Consider the following 21,077-nt stretch of genomic DNA (forward strand, 5'->3'; position numbering starts at 1 on the left):
TTTTTTTTCTACTCCCGTACTTTTATTTGTCATTTAAAGGGTCGTGCACACACCTTTAAAGCCCTACCTTATAGTTGTCAAGACAAGTCTTTAGTCTATTCCCCAAAAAAGAATTTGTGTATACACGCAGTATCTTTTTGGCGATTTTACGATACTTTGTGTAATGACCACTTTAAAAATTTTGAATGAAATACAGTGTTGCCAACCTTATTTTAAATGTCATCTCTGACAAATAAGTGAACCATAGACATGTTTTTTTTTTAATTTCATTTATTCATTCATTCTTTTCCCGCCCGTACCCTCCATCTTTGCTACTTCTTGAATTAAAAATATTTGTTAATTTACAATTTTATTTAAAAGTAAGTGCTTGGTCGTAGAAAAAATATTGTATGCAACGTTGTTTAACTGAGTCAAAAAATACTCGTGGCGTCTTTATTAACAATTTTCGGCTTCGCCTCAAATTGTTACTCACGCCACTCGCCTTTTTTGACCTCTCTTAAACAACGGTTGCATAAAATACTATTATGTAATAGTTTTGAACGTTTGGTATCTTCCAGGGCGAATGGCAGACAAATGAGAAGAAGAAGAAAAAGCCACCCGCCGTCGCTGGCAACGGCGAGCCCGAGCCGCTCCGCGAGCGGGAGGCGCGCGAGCCGAGAGAACGTTCTGGCCCGCCGCGTCCACGTGAGTGGATTTTTAGGGTTCCGTAGCCAAATGGCAAAAAACGGAACCCTTATAGATTCGTCATGTCTGTCTGTCTGTCCGTCCGTATGTCACAGTCACTTTTCTCCGAAACTATAAGAACTATACTGTTGAAACTTGGTAAGTAGATGTATTCTGTGAACCGCATTAAGATTTTCACACAAAAATAGAAAAAAAACAATAAATTTTTGGGGTTCCCCATACTTCGAACTGAAACTCAAAAATTTTTTTTTCATCAAACCCATACGTGTGGGGTATCTATGGATAGGTCTTCAAAAATGATATTGAGGTTCCTAATATCATTTTTTTCTAAACTGAATAGTTTGCGCGAGAGACACTTCCAAAGTGGTAAAATGTGTGTCCCCCCCCCTGTAACTTCTAAAATAAGAGAATGATAAAACTAAAAAAAATATATGATGTACATTACCATGTAAACTTCCACCGAAAATTGGTTTGAACGAGATCTAGTAAGTAGTTTTTTTTTATACGTCATAAATCGCCTAAATACGGAACCCTTCATGGGCGAGTCCGACTCGCACTTGGCCGCTTTTTTATTTGAATAATCTTATCTCCGTATCGAGATCTTCTTTCATATTTACCAACCACTTGACAAATAACTGAGTAAAGAACCATTCCCATGGAGGAATAGGGATGTTTCCTGCAGGCGCGGCCCGCCTTAAGGAGCGCTTGTGCGGTGCACTCCCATAAATAATCAAAATGAAATTATGGTACTTATTTAATTTATTACTATTTAAGATCTATCGTAAAAAACTCAATACCAATTAAATAATAACCTTTATTCATTATACTTAAGTTTATAGACAGCTCACCACTACCTACACGGCGTACTCCTATAATTTCATAGAAATCAAAGGTAACGCGCGAAGCGGAGCGCTTTGGATTGCGCTCCTATGGAAAAAGATTTAGTACATTCGATCAATAGGAAATTCAATAAGAGCGAAAGAGAAGTTTCGACAGAGCTCCGCGCGTGAGACGGAATATTTTCTATGAGGGAAGAGGCAAAATCGGTGCGGCGCTCCGAGTCCGTTTGATCTGCGCGCGCATCCCGCGCGCCATGTTGATATTGTTGTCACTTGTTTCTAAACAGACCTTAGTCAATTTTAAAGTATGTGCGGGAATGCAATTTTGGCTTTTTTTCATTCTAAATAATGAAAAAAGAGTTTAAACAGTTAAAGCACATAATTTGTTTGTTGAGAGGTGTTTAAAAATGAATGAATATAACGTGAGAATGTGAAAAAGTTTACAAAATCGACTCGAGTTAAATTATGGACGACCTTGAACTTTCGTAGCAATGTTAGTCAAAAGCAAAAACTTATATATTTTTTAAATCAGATCAATAAGCAAAAACACCGTGGTTGTGTTGTGTGAATGTGATAAAAGTAACTAGCTTATTTTGTTTTTCGTGTTACCTATATGTTTTGTGTTTGGCGCGGGCGCGGGCGCGGGCGACAGCTGTGCGGTGAGTTTGTTTAGACCGAAACAGGTGTGTTAACAATTTAGCACATCTTTCCATAAAATTTAAATAAAAACATTATATCCATTTGTAAAATGAACTGCAGTTGGCGTCTATCGGTCGTCAAGATATTCGTAATACCGAAAATCTATGAGAGAGTTCAATGACCGGGTGGACGGAAACCAACATCTAGGTACTTTGCGACGGTTAATTGAATGTGTAGGTTTAGTTTTTGTTTTTTATTGTGAGTGAACACCCATAACACATAGCTACCAGCCGCCTCTGGTTTCCTGTACACTTAAAATAAATTATTTCAAACCGTGCACGAAATAAAGCACCAGATAATTATTAGAAAAACAGATAGCAGCTATTTTTATTAAACACAATTTGTATTTAATAAATCGGATTGAAATATAAAAAGTAGGTGAGTTTACCGTGACGTCACTATATTTGTTTTCATATAAATTCCATACTAAAAAATCGTTTTGACAGTTCTAAAAAAGAAGCTGATTTGACTAGGAATGTAGCCTATTAAACATAAGACACAAGTCTAACTTGCGACGACTAACTGTATCTGTGAAATCAGACGCGAGTGCGCAGCTTTCGGGATACGAGGGCGCAGGTTGTGCCTCACTAGGGTTGTAGAATCGCATACGAGTATCATGTTCCCTCGCTAGAGAGCATGATAGACAGCCGTATAAACCGGCAGCCATTATAAAAACTGAGAATACGGATAGGTATGAGGAAAGGAAACGAAAGTTTCAATGTGCGACGGTCTGTCACTCTGGACAGTAAATCGGAATGAATATCTTCATGTTCATGTGTCTCTACCACAGAACATATTAAAGAGGTTAGAACGGCTATCGCGCGCAGTTAGTATTGGAACCGGTGTCGCCGCTCGTTCCTCTCCACATTTCCACATTTCTCGCGCAACGGTAGTAAAAACTTGTGTGCCTGGTGAATGGATACGCCTCCTTTACACAGATTTGATGTCTGGCTTCTTAATCTGAACGTTATTGTGGCGCAAAAGGCATGTTTACGTTTTTCGGTCAGCGCGAGCGAGTACTAGCATGCGAGCGTTTGCTCATAACCGGCGGCGACACGTACCCTGCTCGCATAGCCATTCTACTTGTTCTGTGGCCTCTACAGCCTACGGGCGACGCACGTTCTCTATATAAGTTAGTTTGCTTTACAAGGTATATGTTATCAGGTCGCGGGGAAGCAGAGGCGCGGGGTCGCGGTCGCGGCGCGGCGCGTGGTCGCGCGCGCGGCGCCCGGCGCGGCGCGCCCGGCCGGCCGCGGCCGCGCGGGGAGCTGGGCGAGCGCGGCGAGCACGGTCAGTACACTACACACTTCCTGACATCCTGTTTACGATAAATTTAAAAGTGGAAAAATTACTGTCTTGGGTGAATTAAAATTAGTATGGGTAGCACATCGTAACTGGTGAATTTCCAATATGACTTGGAACTCCGGTAGCCGTTTAAGAAGTGTAACACTCTTACGGTAGATGTCGCTACGGTCCCCTTGACCCATAATATGGTGGAAAGATTTGCTGGCTATGGATGAGGTCTTGGTGGCTCAGATGGCAGAGCGCTGGAGTATCGATCCAGAGGCCGTGAGTTCAAGTTTCACCCAAGACAGTAATTTTTCCACTTTTAAATTTATTCTAAGCTTAATAGCATCGTTCGCAGACGTTTCTGCTTGTTAAAAATTAAAATCCTGTTTACATCCTGTTTACACATAAATAAATAAATATCATAGGACATTCTTACACAGATTGACCGAGTCCCACAGTAAGCCGAGAAGGCTTGTGTTCTGGATACTCAAACAACTATATATATAATATACATAAATACATATAAAACACCTAAGACTCGGGAACAAATATCTGTGCTCATCACACAAATAAATGCTCTTACCGGGATTCAAACTCTGGACCGCGGTTTCACAAATCAAACACATAGATTAATATTTAGTGCGAGTTCATTATATTTGCGTTTAGTACCATATGCGAACTAAACACTAAATAATATGTAAACAAACCCTTGAGCTCCATCTTTCTTGAGAACCATCACCCCCCAATCACGAAAAAACCGTGGATTATGGGTTAGCGAATACTGGCTGCACCGTCAGTCAAAATTGAAAATTCACTATAATGTTGTTTATAGTTAGTGTTTTTCAAAATTATGTACGTTGATATGGTTCTGAATAATACTGCTCTCATTAGTTAGAAATAGAAAGCACGTATTAATCTATCTTTTTTGTATAAATTCCAAAAAACAAATCATCATTATATTCATCATTGTCACCAATATCAGTAAAATATGGCGACTTTTAACCTGCCATCACGCACATGCCCCCATCGCCACCCCCAATGACAGATTACTCACTTGCAGGCAACATGGCAGACTCGTTCCCCAACGCAGAAGACTGGGACAATGAGGAGTGGTCGGGATCTCTGTCGGACACCAAAGTGTTCACGCCCAGCACCGCGCCCGGCGGCGAGGACGCGCCCATCCCTGTCACCACGGTAACTTAAAAAAAAAACCGGCCAAGTGCGAGTCGGACTCGCGCACGGAGGGTTCCGCACCATCAACAAAAAACAAGCAAAAAAACGGTCACCCATCCAAGTACTGACCCCGCCCGACGTTGCTTAACTTCGGTCAAAAATCACGTTTGTTGCATGGGAGCCCCACTTAAATCTTTATTTTATTCTGTTTTTAGTATTTGTTGTTATAGCGGCAACAGATATACATCATCTGTGAAAATTTCAACTGTCTAGCTATCACGGTTCGTGAGTTACAGCCTGGTGACAGACGGACGGACGGAGTCTTAGTAATAGGGTCCCGTTTTTACCCTTTGGGTACGGAACCCTAAAAAACTAATTTGGAACGTTTCTTAATACGATGGCTATTTTCGTATTGACTATAGTGCGCGGCGCTTCATCGTGAACCTTGTCGGAATGCACGAAGGTTCATATTGGAATGTAGCACGTGTGTTCGAAGATACTTCCACAATTTTTTCAACAAACGTTACATTACAGCAGCGGTCGGCAACCTTTTAGCAGCCAAGGGCCACATAGTAATTAACGAAGTTGATGCAGGCCGCTTTTTGTTAATATTTATGACTTTATCAGACATTGCCGTTTGTCAATATTACATACAAAATAGCCAAGGAGGCTCGCGGGCCGCAAGTGACAGGTACGCCGGCCGCAGGTTGCCGATCGCTGCGTTACAGTATACTTGTGCAGGTCTGAAATTGCGTAAATAAATCGCTTCGTGTGTGGCCAACATTAAGATTATGTTGCAAAGTCAAAGTAATTTGTATGCTTTTAATTTTGACGTGCGTGTGACATTTTTGGGTATAATTGGCGAAGATGTAGTAACAAATATTGGTATATTAACGACGTATAACTTTCAGCAGGAGGAGTGTTGGGACACGCCCGCAGCGAACGGTGCCGAGCACATTCCCAGCTACAGCTACAGTCGCGTGCCTGAGCCTAGGGCGCCCGTGGTAAGTTTACTTATAAATGCTTCTATAGTTTTATGTTTGTGATACAAATGTGGAAAGTCAGCTATTCTAAACGAGTGTTGGTAATGTAAACACGAATAGCAGAGCTCTTAGTTTGACACATCCATCGAATATCTGTTCATATTAGCAGTTCCACGAAACACTACTGACATTGAGGAGATAGTTACACTATACTGTATGAGAGTCAATGATTTATAACTCAAGATAGGTTATAGGCGTTCCAAAATTGAAGCGCTTAACTTGTGACAAATTGGACAAGTTGCCTTTAGACGCGCCTGGACAAGCGCGAAATGTGCACGTGCTAACGAGCTCCCGCACACCAAAGGAGAAAAAGACGACTTTATGTTTAACAACGAGTGACAAAGATGGATGAAATGAGAAAATTAATCAAAAATAACAGATTTTAGGCACAGAAATAAATATGGAAGTATTTTTTGTGCTCCTCAAGTATGAGTATAACCTATCTATGGTTATATAATATCATTGATGAGAGTAAGAAATCTGCTGAGAGAATTTTGTTTAAAATACTGTCAATACAACATTCAACATAGAGTCCAATCCAGTGTGGATTAGTTGCAGCCCACGCTAAGCCCGGCGGCGCACTCGGCGGTGCCTAGCGCCTCGCCCGCGCCCGCCGCGCCGCCCGCCGAGCCGCAGCCGCCCCGCCACCAGGTACAGGCACACACACTCATTAGGGTTCCGTAGCCAAAGGGTAAAAAACGGGACCCTATTACTAAGACTTCGCTGTCCGTCCGTCCGTCCGTCCGTCCGTCTGTCACCAGGCTGTATCTCATGAACCGCGATAGCTAGACAGTTGAAATTTTCACAAATGATGTATCTCTGTTGCCGCTATAACAACAAATACTAAAAATAAAATAAAATAAATATTTAAGGGGGGCTCCCATACAACAGACACGATTTTTTTGCTCTATTTTTTGTTGATGGTGCGGAACCCTCCGTGCGCGAGTCTGACTCGCACTTGGCCGGTTTTAAATACACTCACACAAGGAATAGGGATGTTGACACATGTTGAATTTTATAACAAAATCTAGTAAAATAGATAGCAAACGAGCTATTTATCACAATAATGTGGATATTAAAATAAAATATTGAAAAATTACAAAAATACGGGATCTGAAAGTTTCAACATTTAAGTTTTTTTTTAACTTCCAAAAACGATAAAAGTAAGGGTACCATTCGATTCCTTACATTTCACCAAAAAAAATATTGTATGGCAACTATATACATAAACGCAATATTTCACCGACAAAAACGCAATTTTCTTGTTTTGTCCATACTACAACGTGGGCGATGACGTCACGGCCTCTGGCCGTTTTGTATAGGGCGTTTCGCGAGTGAAGTGCGACTGTCGGACTTTGACTACAATTTCTGACTTTTGTGTTACTTTAATGCAATGGGTCCCATATAGACATTTGATCCTAAAAACAAACCCGATCGATTGATACCATAAAAAAAAATTAGTCATGTGGCCTATATAGTTGGACATGGGGGCGTTCGAAGCTTTTCTTACATAGGATAATTCAGCGAATGAACGTCCGCTCAATGCAATCGCTCGATCCAAATTACAATAAATTAAAATACCACCTTATTTTATTGGACGTAAGACTCAAAATATTTTATTTGTCAACAGCCAATGGGTATGTCGGGGTCGCTGTCCGCGGCGCAGTCGCAGTACCTGTCTCAACTCACTCAGCAATCGCAACGGCATGACAACAGTACGTATTACAAATTAGCTTCTTAGCCTTTTGATATTCAATCATACCAGAAACGGCATAAGATCGTTTTTATAACATGTTATAAAGTTAGAGTTTACAAACTTAATTTTAATATATCTCGTAAATCGAATGGCGTCCGTTGCTGGAGATATATGCCTCCCTCAATGAACACATTATATCGTTGACGCTCTTATCAAGCTTATGCAAGCTTTACCAAATTGTAATTCCATCTTGTATTCATGAAATATGTCTTTGTTTTCAGGTGTATATTCGTCAAATTATGGTGTTTACGGTTCTTCAGACATCACGAGTCAAAGGAAACCACAGCGAGCGAGGGTTCCTCCTCCTTCCAAGGTATCACTCATTGCTATTTACTTAACCTATAGCTTTCTCCTATAGCCAACTCTATATCGAGGTAGTGGAAAATAAATAAAATATTCAAAATTTTCAAAATCGGTCCAGTAATGACGGAGATATGGAGTAACAAACATAAAAAAAAATAAAAAAAAACATACAACCGAATTGATAACCTTCTCCTTTTAGATTTGGAAGTCGGTTAAAAAAGCCTTTATTTCCAAATTTCGTGGAAAATAAAACGATTTTATTCGCCTCCGGCTCATAAAAGTCATTTAGGAACGTGTAAATAATGACAAACTGTGCACACTTGTATTGAAATGTCCTATTTGCATCCAAATCTCTCAATTAGCCAATTTAGACTCTCGCGCGAGCCACGAGACGAGCCGCGAGCCGCGCCACGAGACGCGAGTCCACCGCTTACACTCGCGTTCGGCTTGTCATTCGGTTATAAACCTTATGCCGTGCCGTTAGTGTTTAAATTATATTAGCTCGACGAGCTTGCGAACCACGAGACGAGCCGCGAGCCCACCGCTTACACTCGCGTCTCGTGGCGCGGCTCGCGGCTCGTCTCGTGGCTCGCGCGAGAGTCTAAATCAGCTAAATCAATGTTATTTGTGTCCAGTGGTAAGCGTGTTTATTGTCGGTGCAGATCCCGTCGTCGGCGGTGGAGATGCCGGGCGGCGAGGGCGGCGCCATGTTCCTGGACGTGCAGTTCGGCGCGCTGGAGCCCGACCTCACGGAGCCGGCGCCGCAGCCGCAGCTGCCCCCGCCCGCACAAGTCCAACACCCCCCCCAGCCCCACCCACACCCACACCCCCCGCCCGCCCAAGCCGCGCCGCAGCCCGCTCAGCCGCCCAAGCCGCTACCTACGGTGAGTGTCATGCTGCAAACATTGACAGTCGAGAGTTTGCCTTTGCGATGTCTTCCTATCTATAGTTTGTAGCTTTCTAGTAGAGCCCGAAGGCTTATCCTATTGTCTATTGTTCAGTAAAACCGCACGTGCTACTTACCTGCAAAAAAGGGTCCAAATTATTCTATTTGGCACCTGAGCGCGGGCTAGTCCAACGCTCAAAAAACCAGTGTAGGTGCGCTCTCCGATAACGCGCCTTTGTTACGCATCTCGATGACACATTTTATACTGGTTCTGTAGCGTTCGACTCGCCGGCACTCAGTAACCGAAGTACCGATTTTTTATGCAGGTGGTTGTGGCACATGGCACAAGCGGTTTTACTTAACAATAGACAATAGGATTAGCCTTCGGGCTCTATTAGAAAGCTACAAACTATACCAGGGATGTTACGGAGCTCCGTTTCCGTTAAGTCGGAACTTCCGTTTGGTATTACACATCCGTTTCTGTTCCGGTTCCGTTACTTTTGAAACGGAAGTCATATCGGATGTCAATGATTAGCGCGGCAGCGAGACATGAGCGATGTACATCAAAAACAAACTGGTTTATACCAGTCGCTCATAGCCCCGCTTGCCACGTGCTGCAGTAATTAGATGTTCGGGTATATCCGTGTTTTTGAATTTAAAGTACCTATTCGTATGTGTTGTGTTGTGTAATGTATACCTACTGATAGTACTGACTCAGGCTCCGGTTCTGGTTCCGGTTCCGTTTTCGGTTCCGATTCCGTTTCTGGTTCCGATAAACTAAATTTAAAACATCTGGTTCCGCTTTCGGTTCCGATAAAACCACGTCCGTTACATCCCTGCTATCTACCGCCTAACTTGGACGTGCAGTTCGCTGAAGCCGGTCCTCGCCGAGCCTCCGTCGCCAGTGTTGGCCGAATGTTAATTCCAATTGACCATTAACCAGTACAAATTGAACCGTAAACCGTAACTGACGGTTACAGTTTACGGTTCAATTTATAATGGTTAATGGTCAAAAATTGTCAATTGCATTAACGTTTCGGCCAACACCGCCCGTCGCATTAACGGTTGTATAGCAGATGTAGAGCAAGTGACTTTGTCTCACCCCGCGGCAGCGGATTGGCTACAAATTGAAAGACTTTCAATTCGATAAATACCGCAGTAACAAAAATAAGACTGCCCTAAGAAACTTACACTACGACAACTAGCACATTGTTATTACGGCTCCCGCCTGCCGTGTTTCCCTGCCGGCCAAAGACCTCTCCTCGTCATTTTGAGAGTCTTTGCCTTACCATTTTCAAAGGAACCTGGCTCGTTTTGCTATTATCAAAGCAGAATCTTCTGTCCATTTGGAATAGTCATAATTCTAAATGGAATAAATTGGTTCCAGGCTGTGACGGCGGCGCCCGAGCCGGCGCCGGCGCCCGCGCACGAGCCCGCGCCCGAGCCCAGCGTCACGTACGCCAACACCAACAGTATGGTGAGACGACCACCTATGCCTTAAATAAAAAAAAAACCGGCCAAGTGCGAGTCGGACTCGCGCACGGAGGGTTCCGCACCATCAATAAAAAATAGAGCAAAACAAGCAAAAAAACGGTCACCCATCCAAGTACTGACCCCGCCCGACGTTGCTTAACTTCGGTCAAAAATCACGTTTGTTGTATGGGAGCCCCACTTAAATCTTTATTTTATTCTGTTTTTAGTATTTGTTGTTATAGCGGCAACAGAAATACATCATCTGTGAAAATTTCAACTGTCTAGCTATCACGGTTCGTGAGATACAGCCTGGTGACAGACGGACGGACGGACGGACGGACAGCAGAGTCTTAGTAATAGGGACCCGTTTTTACCCTTTGGGTACGGAACCCTAAAAAATAGCGTACCTCAGTTTACCTCCTCTAAATATAAAGTAATGTAAAGTGATCTGACTTTAAATTTGTATGAATTTTCGCAGTTACCGGAGAGTTTAGCACCAGAACCAGTCCCCGTACCGGCAGAACCTGTCCCGCCACAGCCTAACAGTAAGTCGTTTATATTCTCCTTTCATTACGCTTACCACTCACCTGTGATGAAAATGTCCCTGTATGGCCATACATGATGTTAACTAGGTTGTATAGCGCTGACGCAATATAGCGCCATCTACGTCAACTGTATATTTTTGGGTTCAATATATACCGCCACTACTTTAAGCGTCTTATATTGCTTTGTATATTATAGCTGGTCAACCAGATCTTGTCAGTAGAAAAAGGCGGCAAATTTGAAAAATGTAGGCGCGAAGGGATATCGTCCCATAGAAAATTTGAATTTCGCGCCTTTTTTTACTGACAAGATTTGGTTGACCTAGTATATTTGCGTGGTTAACGCGGTTTTATGGCCTGTACAATGTAAAACGCATATCACTAGGTTTCCTTTCTGTACTCTTCACTGTGTACTGACAATTCGTAAACCTTATTGTTATTGCAAAGTCACAAGGGAATGAAGTATATAATCTCATCTGTCCAAGACACAGGTCGGCTAGTTTCCGTGGCAGCTTCCGGTACGCAGCCACGCGGTGCTGGAACAACCTCCCGCCACCAATAAGAAATGCCAGTTCACTATACGTGTTCAAATCTAAACTGAAACTGCACCTTCTCAAGGAACAAACGATCTCCACCTAGCCGACCTACCCTCACCTGTATTTATACCGACCTCTGTGTTATAGAGTTTATATAGATATATGTATCTATTTATGTATTGTCCAAATATTTATAAATAAACATGTCCCGGTTTTATAAATAAATTACAGTGTCAACTGCACATTCTGTTGTATTCTGCTTCGGTTTTGTTTTTATGTTCTGTGTTGTTTTGTGTTTGTTTTAAGTGTCAATGGGTACACTGAAAATCAGCGTCGTAACACAACTCATGTGCTACGACACATGCTGAGTGTTATCCTTTTCTGGAACCCCTCGCAGCACTGTTACTTACCTACTAATTTACCTAGATTTAAGCCTATTTTAGTGTTGTTGTGTATGTGTGTTTCGAATAAATTATCATTCATTCATTCATTCATTCATAATTAGTTGTTTGTTTGTGTCAGGTCTAGAGAAGCAGTTAACGGCAGCGATGAAGCAGCTGGCCGTGTCCGCGGGCGACGCGCCGCAGGCCGCGCCGCAGCTGCACCGACACAAGGTATACACACACATCACTTTCCCTCCTACAGTTAGTTTTCAGGTCACTGGTAGCTAATTTCAAATTATATGTGACCTTCCATCAGAGAAGGGTCTCCGTAATCAAATAGTATATTTTATTCTCAACAAATGAACATGTTGGCTTTCCATACAGAAGGGCCCTTCATGTGCAATAAGGTCCTTTCTATCAGAATTTCTGTTGGAATTTCAAATAAAAAGGACCTTATTGCATTTCGGAATACGTCAAATAACTCTTAATTCGATGGAATTACGGTGGAATTTCGGAATGACCCGAATACAATTATAGAAAGAATAAACGTCAGCCGTATTTATTACATTACAATACGTAATAAAAGTGAAATATCAACACGACCAATATGTGTTAGTAAACTAGTGCGTTGACTAATGACCGTGCGTATTTAGGCTATGGGCCAGCAGAACGTGTACGCACACCACGCCGCGGCGGCGCACCACCCACCAGTATACGGAGCCAACGTCTACGCGCCACAGGTAACATTTACATTAATTTTATATTTTATGAAAAAATGTTGTCTGTTACATTCTGTGTTGGTTATCAATGCCGTATTAACAGCCGAGAATGTGAACAGTGATACCTTTTACTAGAAAATGTTACAAGTATGTTTCTTATTCCGTTGGCATAGTTTCGTGAGCGGTTAAATAGATGTTTTAGGGGTTATCCCTAAATTACGTCAGAATGTGCTTAACCTACCTAAAACCTCAATTTTTAGGGTTCCGTACGCAAAGGGTAAAAAACGGGACCCTATTACTAAGACTTCGCTGTCACCAGGCTGTATCTCATGAACCGCGATAGCTATCAGACAGTTGAAATTTTCAAAAAATGATGTATCTCTGTAGCCGCTATAACAACAAACACTAAAAATAAAATAAAATAAATATTTAAGGGGGGGCTCCCATACAACAAACACGATTATTTTGCTCTATTTTTTGTTGATGGCGCGGAACCCTCCGTGCGCGAGTCCGACTCGCACTTGGCCGGTTTTTTTGTTTCTTTATTCCTATTCGATTTTTAATTTAGAATGTCCTGTCACTTATACCTCGTATTCCATAAGCAGAGATCGGACAGATTGGCGTCATTGCTCGCAATAATGTGGACATGACTCCAAAATTGATTTTAAATAATTAATCATTTAATTATTTTAATTAATGTTTTACCTAAGATTTAATTTTGATCCCTAGTCAGTAAATAGCACTTAAATATATATAGGTACTAATTTTTTTTATATCCAAAATTTGGAAAACATACTGCATGTTATATAAATTTACATTATAAGAAATCTTTGTGTTATTTATTGATTAGGAATCAAAATTAAACCTCAGGTAAGAAATTAATTAAATGATTAATTATTTAATGAATTTTGGAGTCATGTCCACATTATTGCGAGCAATGACGCAAATTTGTCCGAACTTAAGTTCCATAGCAAGACAAGCTAATTTGACATTCAAGTGAAGACATTGACAGAGGACGAAGTAATCAATACGAACGTTCTATTATCTCCAGCAGGCAAGCTCAACAAACGCGTCGCTAACGAGCGGCATGTCGGCGCCGGCGTACGGCTCCGCGGCCGCGCTCACGCAGTACCAGCCGATGATCAACTCATACCAGGTGAATATACAGGCTTTGACTATATAACACAGCAGGCGAGCTCAACAAACGCGTCGCTAAAGACCGGCATGTCGGCGCCGGCGTACGGCTCCGCGGCCGCGCTCACGCAGTACCAGCCGATGATCAACTCCTACCAGGTGAATATACAGGCTTTGACTATATAACACAGCAGTCAAGCTCAACAAACGCGTCGCTAACGAGCGGCATGTCGGCTCCGGCGTACGGCCGCGCTCACGCAGTACCAGCGATGATCAACTCATACCAGGTGAATATACAGGCTTTGACTATATAACACAGCAGGCGAGCTCAACAAACGCGTCGCTAACGAGCGGCATGTCGGCGCCGGCGTACGGCTCCGCGGCCGCGCTCACGCAGTACCAGCCGATGATCAACTCCTACCAGGTGAAAATACAGGCTTTGACTATATAAGGGCTCATTTAGACGGCGCACGCACACGAGTGCGAATCGTATACGAATACGATTTAAGTTACATTGCGGACCATTGAGGTAACATCAATTCACCGATCGATTTTTGATCGGTCAGTTGAATTGGACGTGACCAACAGTACGCAATGTAACTAAAATCGCATGCGAGTTCGCGCGCCGTCTAAGGGCTCATTTAATGAGCAGGCCTAATACAACAGGCAAGCGCACGAGTGATCCTATAAGGGTTCCGTTTTTTTTCCTTTTGAGGTACGGAACCCTAAAAAGAAAATAAAATGCGCTGACACGCTAGCAGGTTCAGTTGCACCACGGTTTGTCATCGTAAAAATTGTTCGCTGAATTTTTATATATGAGAAGTTTAAGTTCACTGCTGAGTGACATTGATCAATCCGGTAATTGTGGTTTTTGCAACTTGCCTTAATCGTAAATTTTTGGTGTTATTTCTATTTCACTGATTACTGTCCCATCAAACTTTTTAATTGACTGACTAATATTTCGTGTCAGCAGACGTCATCGTCAGCGGGAGTGTACGCGGGCAGTGCGCTTTACACGTACCAGCCCAGTCAACAGGCCAAACTACCCACTAAGGACAACACGCCACAGGTACGCTATTACTATTCGAACCTCGTGCTTAGGGTTTGCAATCCGGATCCGGAATGTATGAAATTATCTGGATCCGGATCCGCGGATCTTGCCATACATTTCGGGTCCGTCGTGCAAACCCTACTCATGCTCCTTGCATGGTCATGTTACGTGATAATTGATAAACAACGTGATCAAGTCAAGTCTGCTGTGTTTTACTTACTTAATACAAATTAGCTTCATGCAGCCAAGCCTTAATCCAGTACGGAGGTGACCAGAATAACTTCTGACCAACCGCCTCAGTTAAACAGTAGACCTATAATGTTGTCATAAACATACAAGTGAATAGTCCAGGGGGAAAGCAATGACGGTGAATTTTACGACATTATTTGACTTAACAGAGATCATTGACTTTTTACATCCAAGTCATATCGTTTTGTCCTTGGATACCGCAGAAAATGGATTTAAAGCTATAGTAGATATATATCTAAAGCCATTTCCATCATATTATTTTGATTAAGAATGAACGTGCATACCTAATTTAATTGTATTATTTTCAGTATGACAACTCGGTAGCATCTAATAGTAATAGTTTAACAAACACGTCAACGACACAGAGCTCAACCTCCAAAGTACCCACAACCACAGGTAACTAAATAATCAATTAATCTACTTACTGTAATCTTACAAGAAAACCGTATTCAAATAATCTCCCACACTTGGCATAAGGGTGTTTGGAACAGATCGCTTTCTTTAGCAACAAGACTGCCTATTGTTATTTAGTTTTAACACATTCATTGCCACCCAGCCAAACAAGACATCCGCGCCAGGCCACTAAAATTTCGTCATAAAAAGCTGTAGTACCACGATCCCGACTATCGGATTGTCCGGCCTGGGAACGAAATAATAAAATACCCGATAGTTGGGTTTTCGGCATTGAATGTGTTAAAATTGTATTACATTTCTTAGGGCCACTTGCACCATTCCACTAACTCGGGGTTAACCGGTTAAACCTGGAGTTACCATGGTTACCAGTACAATTTGACACTGGGCTAATGGTTTAACCGCTTCACCCCGGGTTAGTGGGATGGTGCAAGTGGCCCTTAGTATTGTATTACAATTTAGTCTAAAGGATCACATCGATTGGTATAAGAAAATGTTAGTTAACACGAGACAAATTACAACTTAGTTGTCTTGCGTGTTTAACCCTTTAACCGCCAGAGTCTGATATATAAGACATCACATATCCAGTTCATTTCGCCACAGTCTGATAAATAAGACAAAGATCTGATTTGGTTTTTACAGCACATTTGTAACTCCCGTAACTATGCCAACCTTACTCTGCGTGGTGGTACAATTACTGTCGGTGGCGACACGAGCACGCTCGATCAAAAATTGCTGGCGGTTAAAAGGTTAAATGTTATGCATAAATCACCTTATCTGTTAAAGTGGTCAAATATCGATATATTTAAAGGCGTGTTACGATTAACACGCCTTTGTTATCATAGAAATACGTAAATCTAAATCTACTGACTGTAGACTTGTTAGACAGACTGTATCATTTGGTACGTATTGCAGTAAGTGCAGGCGCGAACGCGGGTGTGAACGCGGCGAACGCGGGCGTGACGGGCGCCGGCGCCAACGCGGGCTACGGCGCCGCGCTGTACGGCGGCGTGCAGCCCACCGGCTACCACTACGACGAGGCGCAGCTCATCACCAGGACGCTGCCGCACCACATGGTATGTATAGGTTGTTTTATACAGGGTGCTTCCTGTAACAGGAGCAATAAATTGAACTATAGGCTGTACTCCTCAAACTGACCGACATTTGTTCAGCAACTTTTAAAAATTATGAATCCTTTAGACTTCCTCTTTTTCATACAAAATAAATATTGCCTTCAATGTACGTTGACATCAGTGTGTTTGACGTTGCTTGTCACGCTTTAAACATAACAAAATTTGCAATACATTGCGTCTTAGAATAAACTTTAAAGTGTAATAAAAATCAAAACATGAGTTATTATCAAAAGTTGCTGAACAAATGTCGGTCAGTTTGAGGAGTACAGCCTACAGTTCAATTTATTGCTCCTGTTACAGGAAGCACCCTGTATAAGCTGGCGCGACTGAACTGTCAAATATCTCATATAAAATCTGCGCCAGGTTTTTTAGGTTTGGGTGAAACGACCTGTAGCCGAGGGCTACGGAGGTTCCGATGAGGCGTAGTGCATCACCAGAACGCTGCCGCCTCACATTGCGTGTAGCCGCCGTTTCGTACCCCGACACTAAAATGCGCAAGCATAATCCTTATTAGCGCTCGCACGAGCGAGGTACAGTCAGCTACAGAGGTGACCCCCCTTGCATACAATCAGTCTATGCAGGGGGCACACATCTCTCTGCAGCTCACTGTACACTAGTAAAAAATATCACGATTCTATTTCGAGCTCTTGTTAGCATTCTAAACCTATGTTTGCAGGGCGGATACTACGAGGTGGGATACGGCGTAGGAGGCGCGCGGGAAGGCACGTTCGGACTGGGACCTACAGACAGGTTCACGCGGACCGACGCTGCCTCACCGCAACAAGTCAGCCAGGTACACGCAGGCAAAAAAAACCGGCCAAGTGCGAGTCGGACTCGCGCACGGAGGGTTCCGCACCATCAACAAAAAATAGAGCAAAACAAGCAAAAAAACGGTCACCCATCCAAGTCACGTTTGTTGTATGGGAGCCCCACTTAAATCTTTATTTTATTCTGTTTTTACTATTTGTTGTTATAGCGGCAACAGAAATACATCATCTGTGAAAATTTCAACTGTCGTAGCTATCACGGTTCGTGAGATACAGCCTGGTGACAGACGGACGGACGGACGGACGGACAGCGGAGTCTTAGTAATAGGGTCCCGTTTTTACCCTTTGGGTACGGAACCCTAAAAAGTAGTCCAAAATCGACTCCAGAAGTCCGATTCTTTGTGCATGACATCTTTTTTGAAGTTTCCCCCGAATTTACTACGGTGCGTGCTACTTACGAATGTTATCCGAGCGAAGGATGCACCAATTAGTTAACTTTTAAATTATGCCAAAATGAATTGAGGATCATTCACTAGAATTATGTGCCAGATTTATGAAAAGATGCGAAGTTTAAACATTGCCCACAAGTAATCATTACCATAAACGAAATGTGGCCGGATGAGGATGACACCACGAATACCACGATCTAACATTATTTTCGTCCCCAGGTCCCCGCAGCGTTACCGCCCGGCTATGCGTACTTCTACCAACCTCCCCCTACGACGTACCAATATGGAGTCTACCCCACGGTAAGTCTATATTAGAAATAGTTTGTACTAAACAGATACGTCTGCTAACGAGATTCAGACTTTTTTAATTTAAGGAAATATTTAAAAAAATATACTGTATGGACTATACAGGTTAGACTTCTAACTAATAGTTTGAAAGCACTGCGTAACTGTCTTCTTTGTCGCTTTAGGGAGGCGTGTGGGGATGGGGATCTATGGGAAGATAGTACTCTTAACCTCCTGAGACTAAATGTACATTATAATGTACATATTCGTGCAATCTAATTTGAACCTTTCATGAACCAAATAAAGTAGCATTTGTTTTGTTTCATTGCTTTCAAGCAACAAAATTCGTTCTAATTTACTTATAGAATAAGGTTCAAATTAAAAAATAAAATAAACTTTATATGGTGGGTCTTACGAGGTTAAGTGCACTAAAGTGGTATTGATGGTAGGAATTTTTTATGGATAATAGCATACTAACTTCATATTTTCATTTCTTTTGAATACTCTGGTCGTATATCATTGACCTGTGTAGTGTGTGAAATGTCTTCTGATAAATCAAGATGACCCATATCTCAAATGGTGGTACTAATATTATTAGACCACGAACTATCAAATCCTATGGGTTTCCATGACAACAGTCTATTAGTATCAGCCCTCTTTAAGTAAAATAGACCGCTCATATTATCAATGTGGTGTTGCAGTACGGCGGCGGGTCTAACGTTGGTGGTGTCGGCGGCGTCGGTGGCGTAGGATCCGTGTCCGGTGCCGTGTCCGGCGGCGGCAAGGTGTCCAACTACTCGCAGCAGCAGCCACAGTACGACCAGGACTCTTACAAACCTGGTACGTATATGTAAACTATTAAATTTTGTCAAACGATATTGTCTATTCTTTTTAAGTGACATTAACAATAGTCATGTTCGCCGTCCGCCGCGAGCGATCCTTGCATCTTTCATTAGGATGAGGGCCTAAAAATTCCCATTTCCATATCAACACTACACACAATAATGCTGCGGATTGTTGGAAAGAAGAGAAACGTACTGAGGAGTGAGGACCATAGATAACAGACAGGGCAAAATGATAGGTCACTTGTTAGGACACGACACTTAAAACTATATTCGAAGGTAAGATCAAAGCTAAAAGAGGAAGAGGAAAACCATGAACAAGCTATACACAGCTAGGTGCTAGAGGAAAAGCAAATGACGTCTCTTACAGGGACCAAAGTACGTAGTACGTAAGTAACTCAGCTGCAGAGAAAGGTGACCCCCCCTGCATAGACTGATTGTATGCAGGAGGGGTCACTTATCTCTGCAGCTGACCGTACTTGGCCGAGGACCGCGAAAACAGGCGTCTACTCCACACAGGAAATTATAATATTCGATCTCAAACGTTTTGATTTAATTTCATACACTTTGACGTGATATCGTAACGGTGAAGCGGAGACAAGATGAGAGTTGAGGGGTTGAGGTTAAGCTCTCATCAACGTCGATTTGATGACCTTAATGGCGGTCAAAAGGTTAATTCATGTGATATTTGCAGGAGGCGGCTACAACGCGAGCGGAAACAAGGCCGCAGCGGGCGCGCCGCCCGAGCTGGCGTCCGCCATGTACGCCAAACCCCACGTCGCGCTCAACAAAGTCAATGTGAGTACTACAACATCCCGGACAATATTAAGACGCGGGGTTTTTTTTTACAGAATACTGTCTGTAATTTTAAATCATGTTCTGACAATTTTTATTGGCTCGTTTGCGCACCAGGTATATGTTAAACTTTGGATTCCTCCGAAAGCGGTGCCGTCATATAGCGGCCGCAAAAGACGGCCGTCTTTACGGTGACGACATGTGGAAAGTACCACGGCGTCATAACACACCGTCAGCCACCAAGGTCAAAGCGGCAAATTTGAAAAATGTAGGCGCGAAGGGATATCGTCCCATAGAAAATATGAATTTCGCGCCTTTTTCTACTGATAGGATTTGCTTGACCATCTATAATTTACTTGGAGGATGAAATATCATCAGAAGAGGAAAATAATCGTAGTACGTACGATCGTTTATTCAAATCTCGTGTCATTTATTCAAAATGGCTTCACCGCTATCTAGTAAAACGTTCACGAAACTATCGACGTTTTTTTACGTTACGTTGACAATCACCGGCGTCTAGGAAACCGCGCCATCTTGTTTACATAGACAACGTTCTAGTGACGTCATTCACCGCTATATAGCGGCCGCTATATGACGGAATCGCTTTCGGAGGAATCCAAAGCTTTATCCCTAGGTTTTGTTGTCAAACACGTGAATTGTTAGATGCTGATTAGACAAACTGGTGGATTTATTTCTTGTTCACTTCCGTATCATAAGAAAATTGAGTATATCATTGGGTATGTGCGAAGTTGGTGGTGGGGAAAATACAAGCGACGCCAACGCTCGACGTGGTACGTGTCTGCTGCACATCCACTGGGGCGGCGCCACAGTCGCGCACGGAGCGACCCGTTGACCCGTTGTAACAACATTGCATCATGTGTTGCAGAGCTACGACAAGGCGGCGTTCCACAGCGGCACGCCGCCGCCCTTCGGCGCCGGCTCGCACCTCTACATCCCCGCGCCGCACTCCGCGCACCATCCCCACCACCACCAGCACCAGGTACGCGTGCTGCTGTGCCAACCCTACAACACACACAACACACACACACACACACACTGTAGTGTCAAGACCGATAAACTTATCACAACTGTTCATTCAAGATAACCACACCACGTTTTCAATATTGCAGTTCATTGAAATTTAGGGTTGGCAAAACGATCTAACATAATTATCCCTATCTTCACCATTGGTGCCCAATATCGCCTAAGTAAGGTCGCCCAAAAGTAAGAATTATATATGCTCACCGAGTTCACAATAGTTGCGTAACAGGTTTAAAGAAAAAAAAAACCCTCTTTTCCTCCTTTCCCCGACTTCGCCTAATGATTGTTTCAAACCCTATATAGATGTTGAATTACCCGCCAATGATATAATTTAAAGTGGTATTATGATTTAATACTAGTTAAGCTTTGGATTCCTCCGAAAACGGTGCCGTCATATGACGGCCGTCATATAGCGGCAGCAAAAGACGGCCGTCTTTACGGTGGCGACATGTGGAAAGTGCCACGGCGTCATAACACACCGTCATCCACCAAGGTCAAAGCGGCAAATTTGAAAAATGTAGGCGCGATGGGATAACGTCCCATAGAAAATTTGAATTTCGCGCCTTTTCCTACTGACAAGATTTGCTTGATCAT

At 42.8% G+C, this 21,077-nt stretch overlaps 1 protein-coding gene across 1 annotated transcript in view; it reads left to right on the forward strand.

The window, feature by feature from the left end:
* Nucleotides 1-21,077, forward strand: part of LOC134661322 (protein lingerer-like) — a 37,734-nt gene that overhangs the window by 8,045 nt on the left and 8,612 nt on the right. The window contains exons 5-27 of the mRNA XM_063517338.1: nt 558-684; nt 3,387-3,512; nt 4,573-4,706; nt 5,597-5,689; nt 6,281-6,379; nt 7,359-7,443; nt 7,706-7,797; nt 8,450-8,671; nt 10,061-10,150; nt 10,625-10,691; nt 11,747-11,838; nt 12,261-12,347; nt 13,381-13,482; nt 13,515-13,619; nt 13,780-13,884; nt 14,431-14,529; nt 15,069-15,156; nt 16,087-16,247; nt 16,981-17,097; nt 17,740-17,820; nt 18,507-18,645; nt 19,342-19,445; nt 20,329-20,442. Of these exons, the coding sequence (XP_063373408.1) occupies nt 558-684; nt 3,387-3,512; nt 4,573-4,706; nt 5,597-5,689; nt 6,281-6,379; nt 7,359-7,443; nt 7,706-7,797; nt 8,450-8,671; nt 10,061-10,150; nt 10,625-10,691; nt 11,747-11,838; nt 12,261-12,347; nt 13,381-13,482; nt 13,515-13,619; nt 13,780-13,884; nt 14,431-14,529; nt 15,069-15,156; nt 16,087-16,247; nt 16,981-17,097; nt 17,740-17,820; nt 18,507-18,645; nt 19,342-19,445; nt 20,329-20,442 (2,529 nt within the window). The remainder of the gene's footprint in view (nt 1-557; nt 685-3,386; nt 3,513-4,572; nt 4,707-5,596; nt 5,690-6,280; nt 6,380-7,358; nt 7,444-7,705; nt 7,798-8,449; nt 8,672-10,060; nt 10,151-10,624; nt 10,692-11,746; nt 11,839-12,260; nt 12,348-13,380; nt 13,483-13,514; nt 13,620-13,779; nt 13,885-14,430; nt 14,530-15,068; nt 15,157-16,086; nt 16,248-16,980; nt 17,098-17,739; nt 17,821-18,506; nt 18,646-19,341; nt 19,446-20,328; nt 20,443-21,077) is intronic.

Source organism: Cydia amplana, chromosome 2 (assembly GCF_948474715.1).
Source record: "Cydia amplana chromosome 2, ilCydAmpl1.1, whole genome shotgun sequence".
In the NCBI taxonomy this organism is placed as follows: Eukaryota; Metazoa; Arthropoda; class Insecta; order Lepidoptera; family Tortricidae; genus Cydia; species Cydia amplana.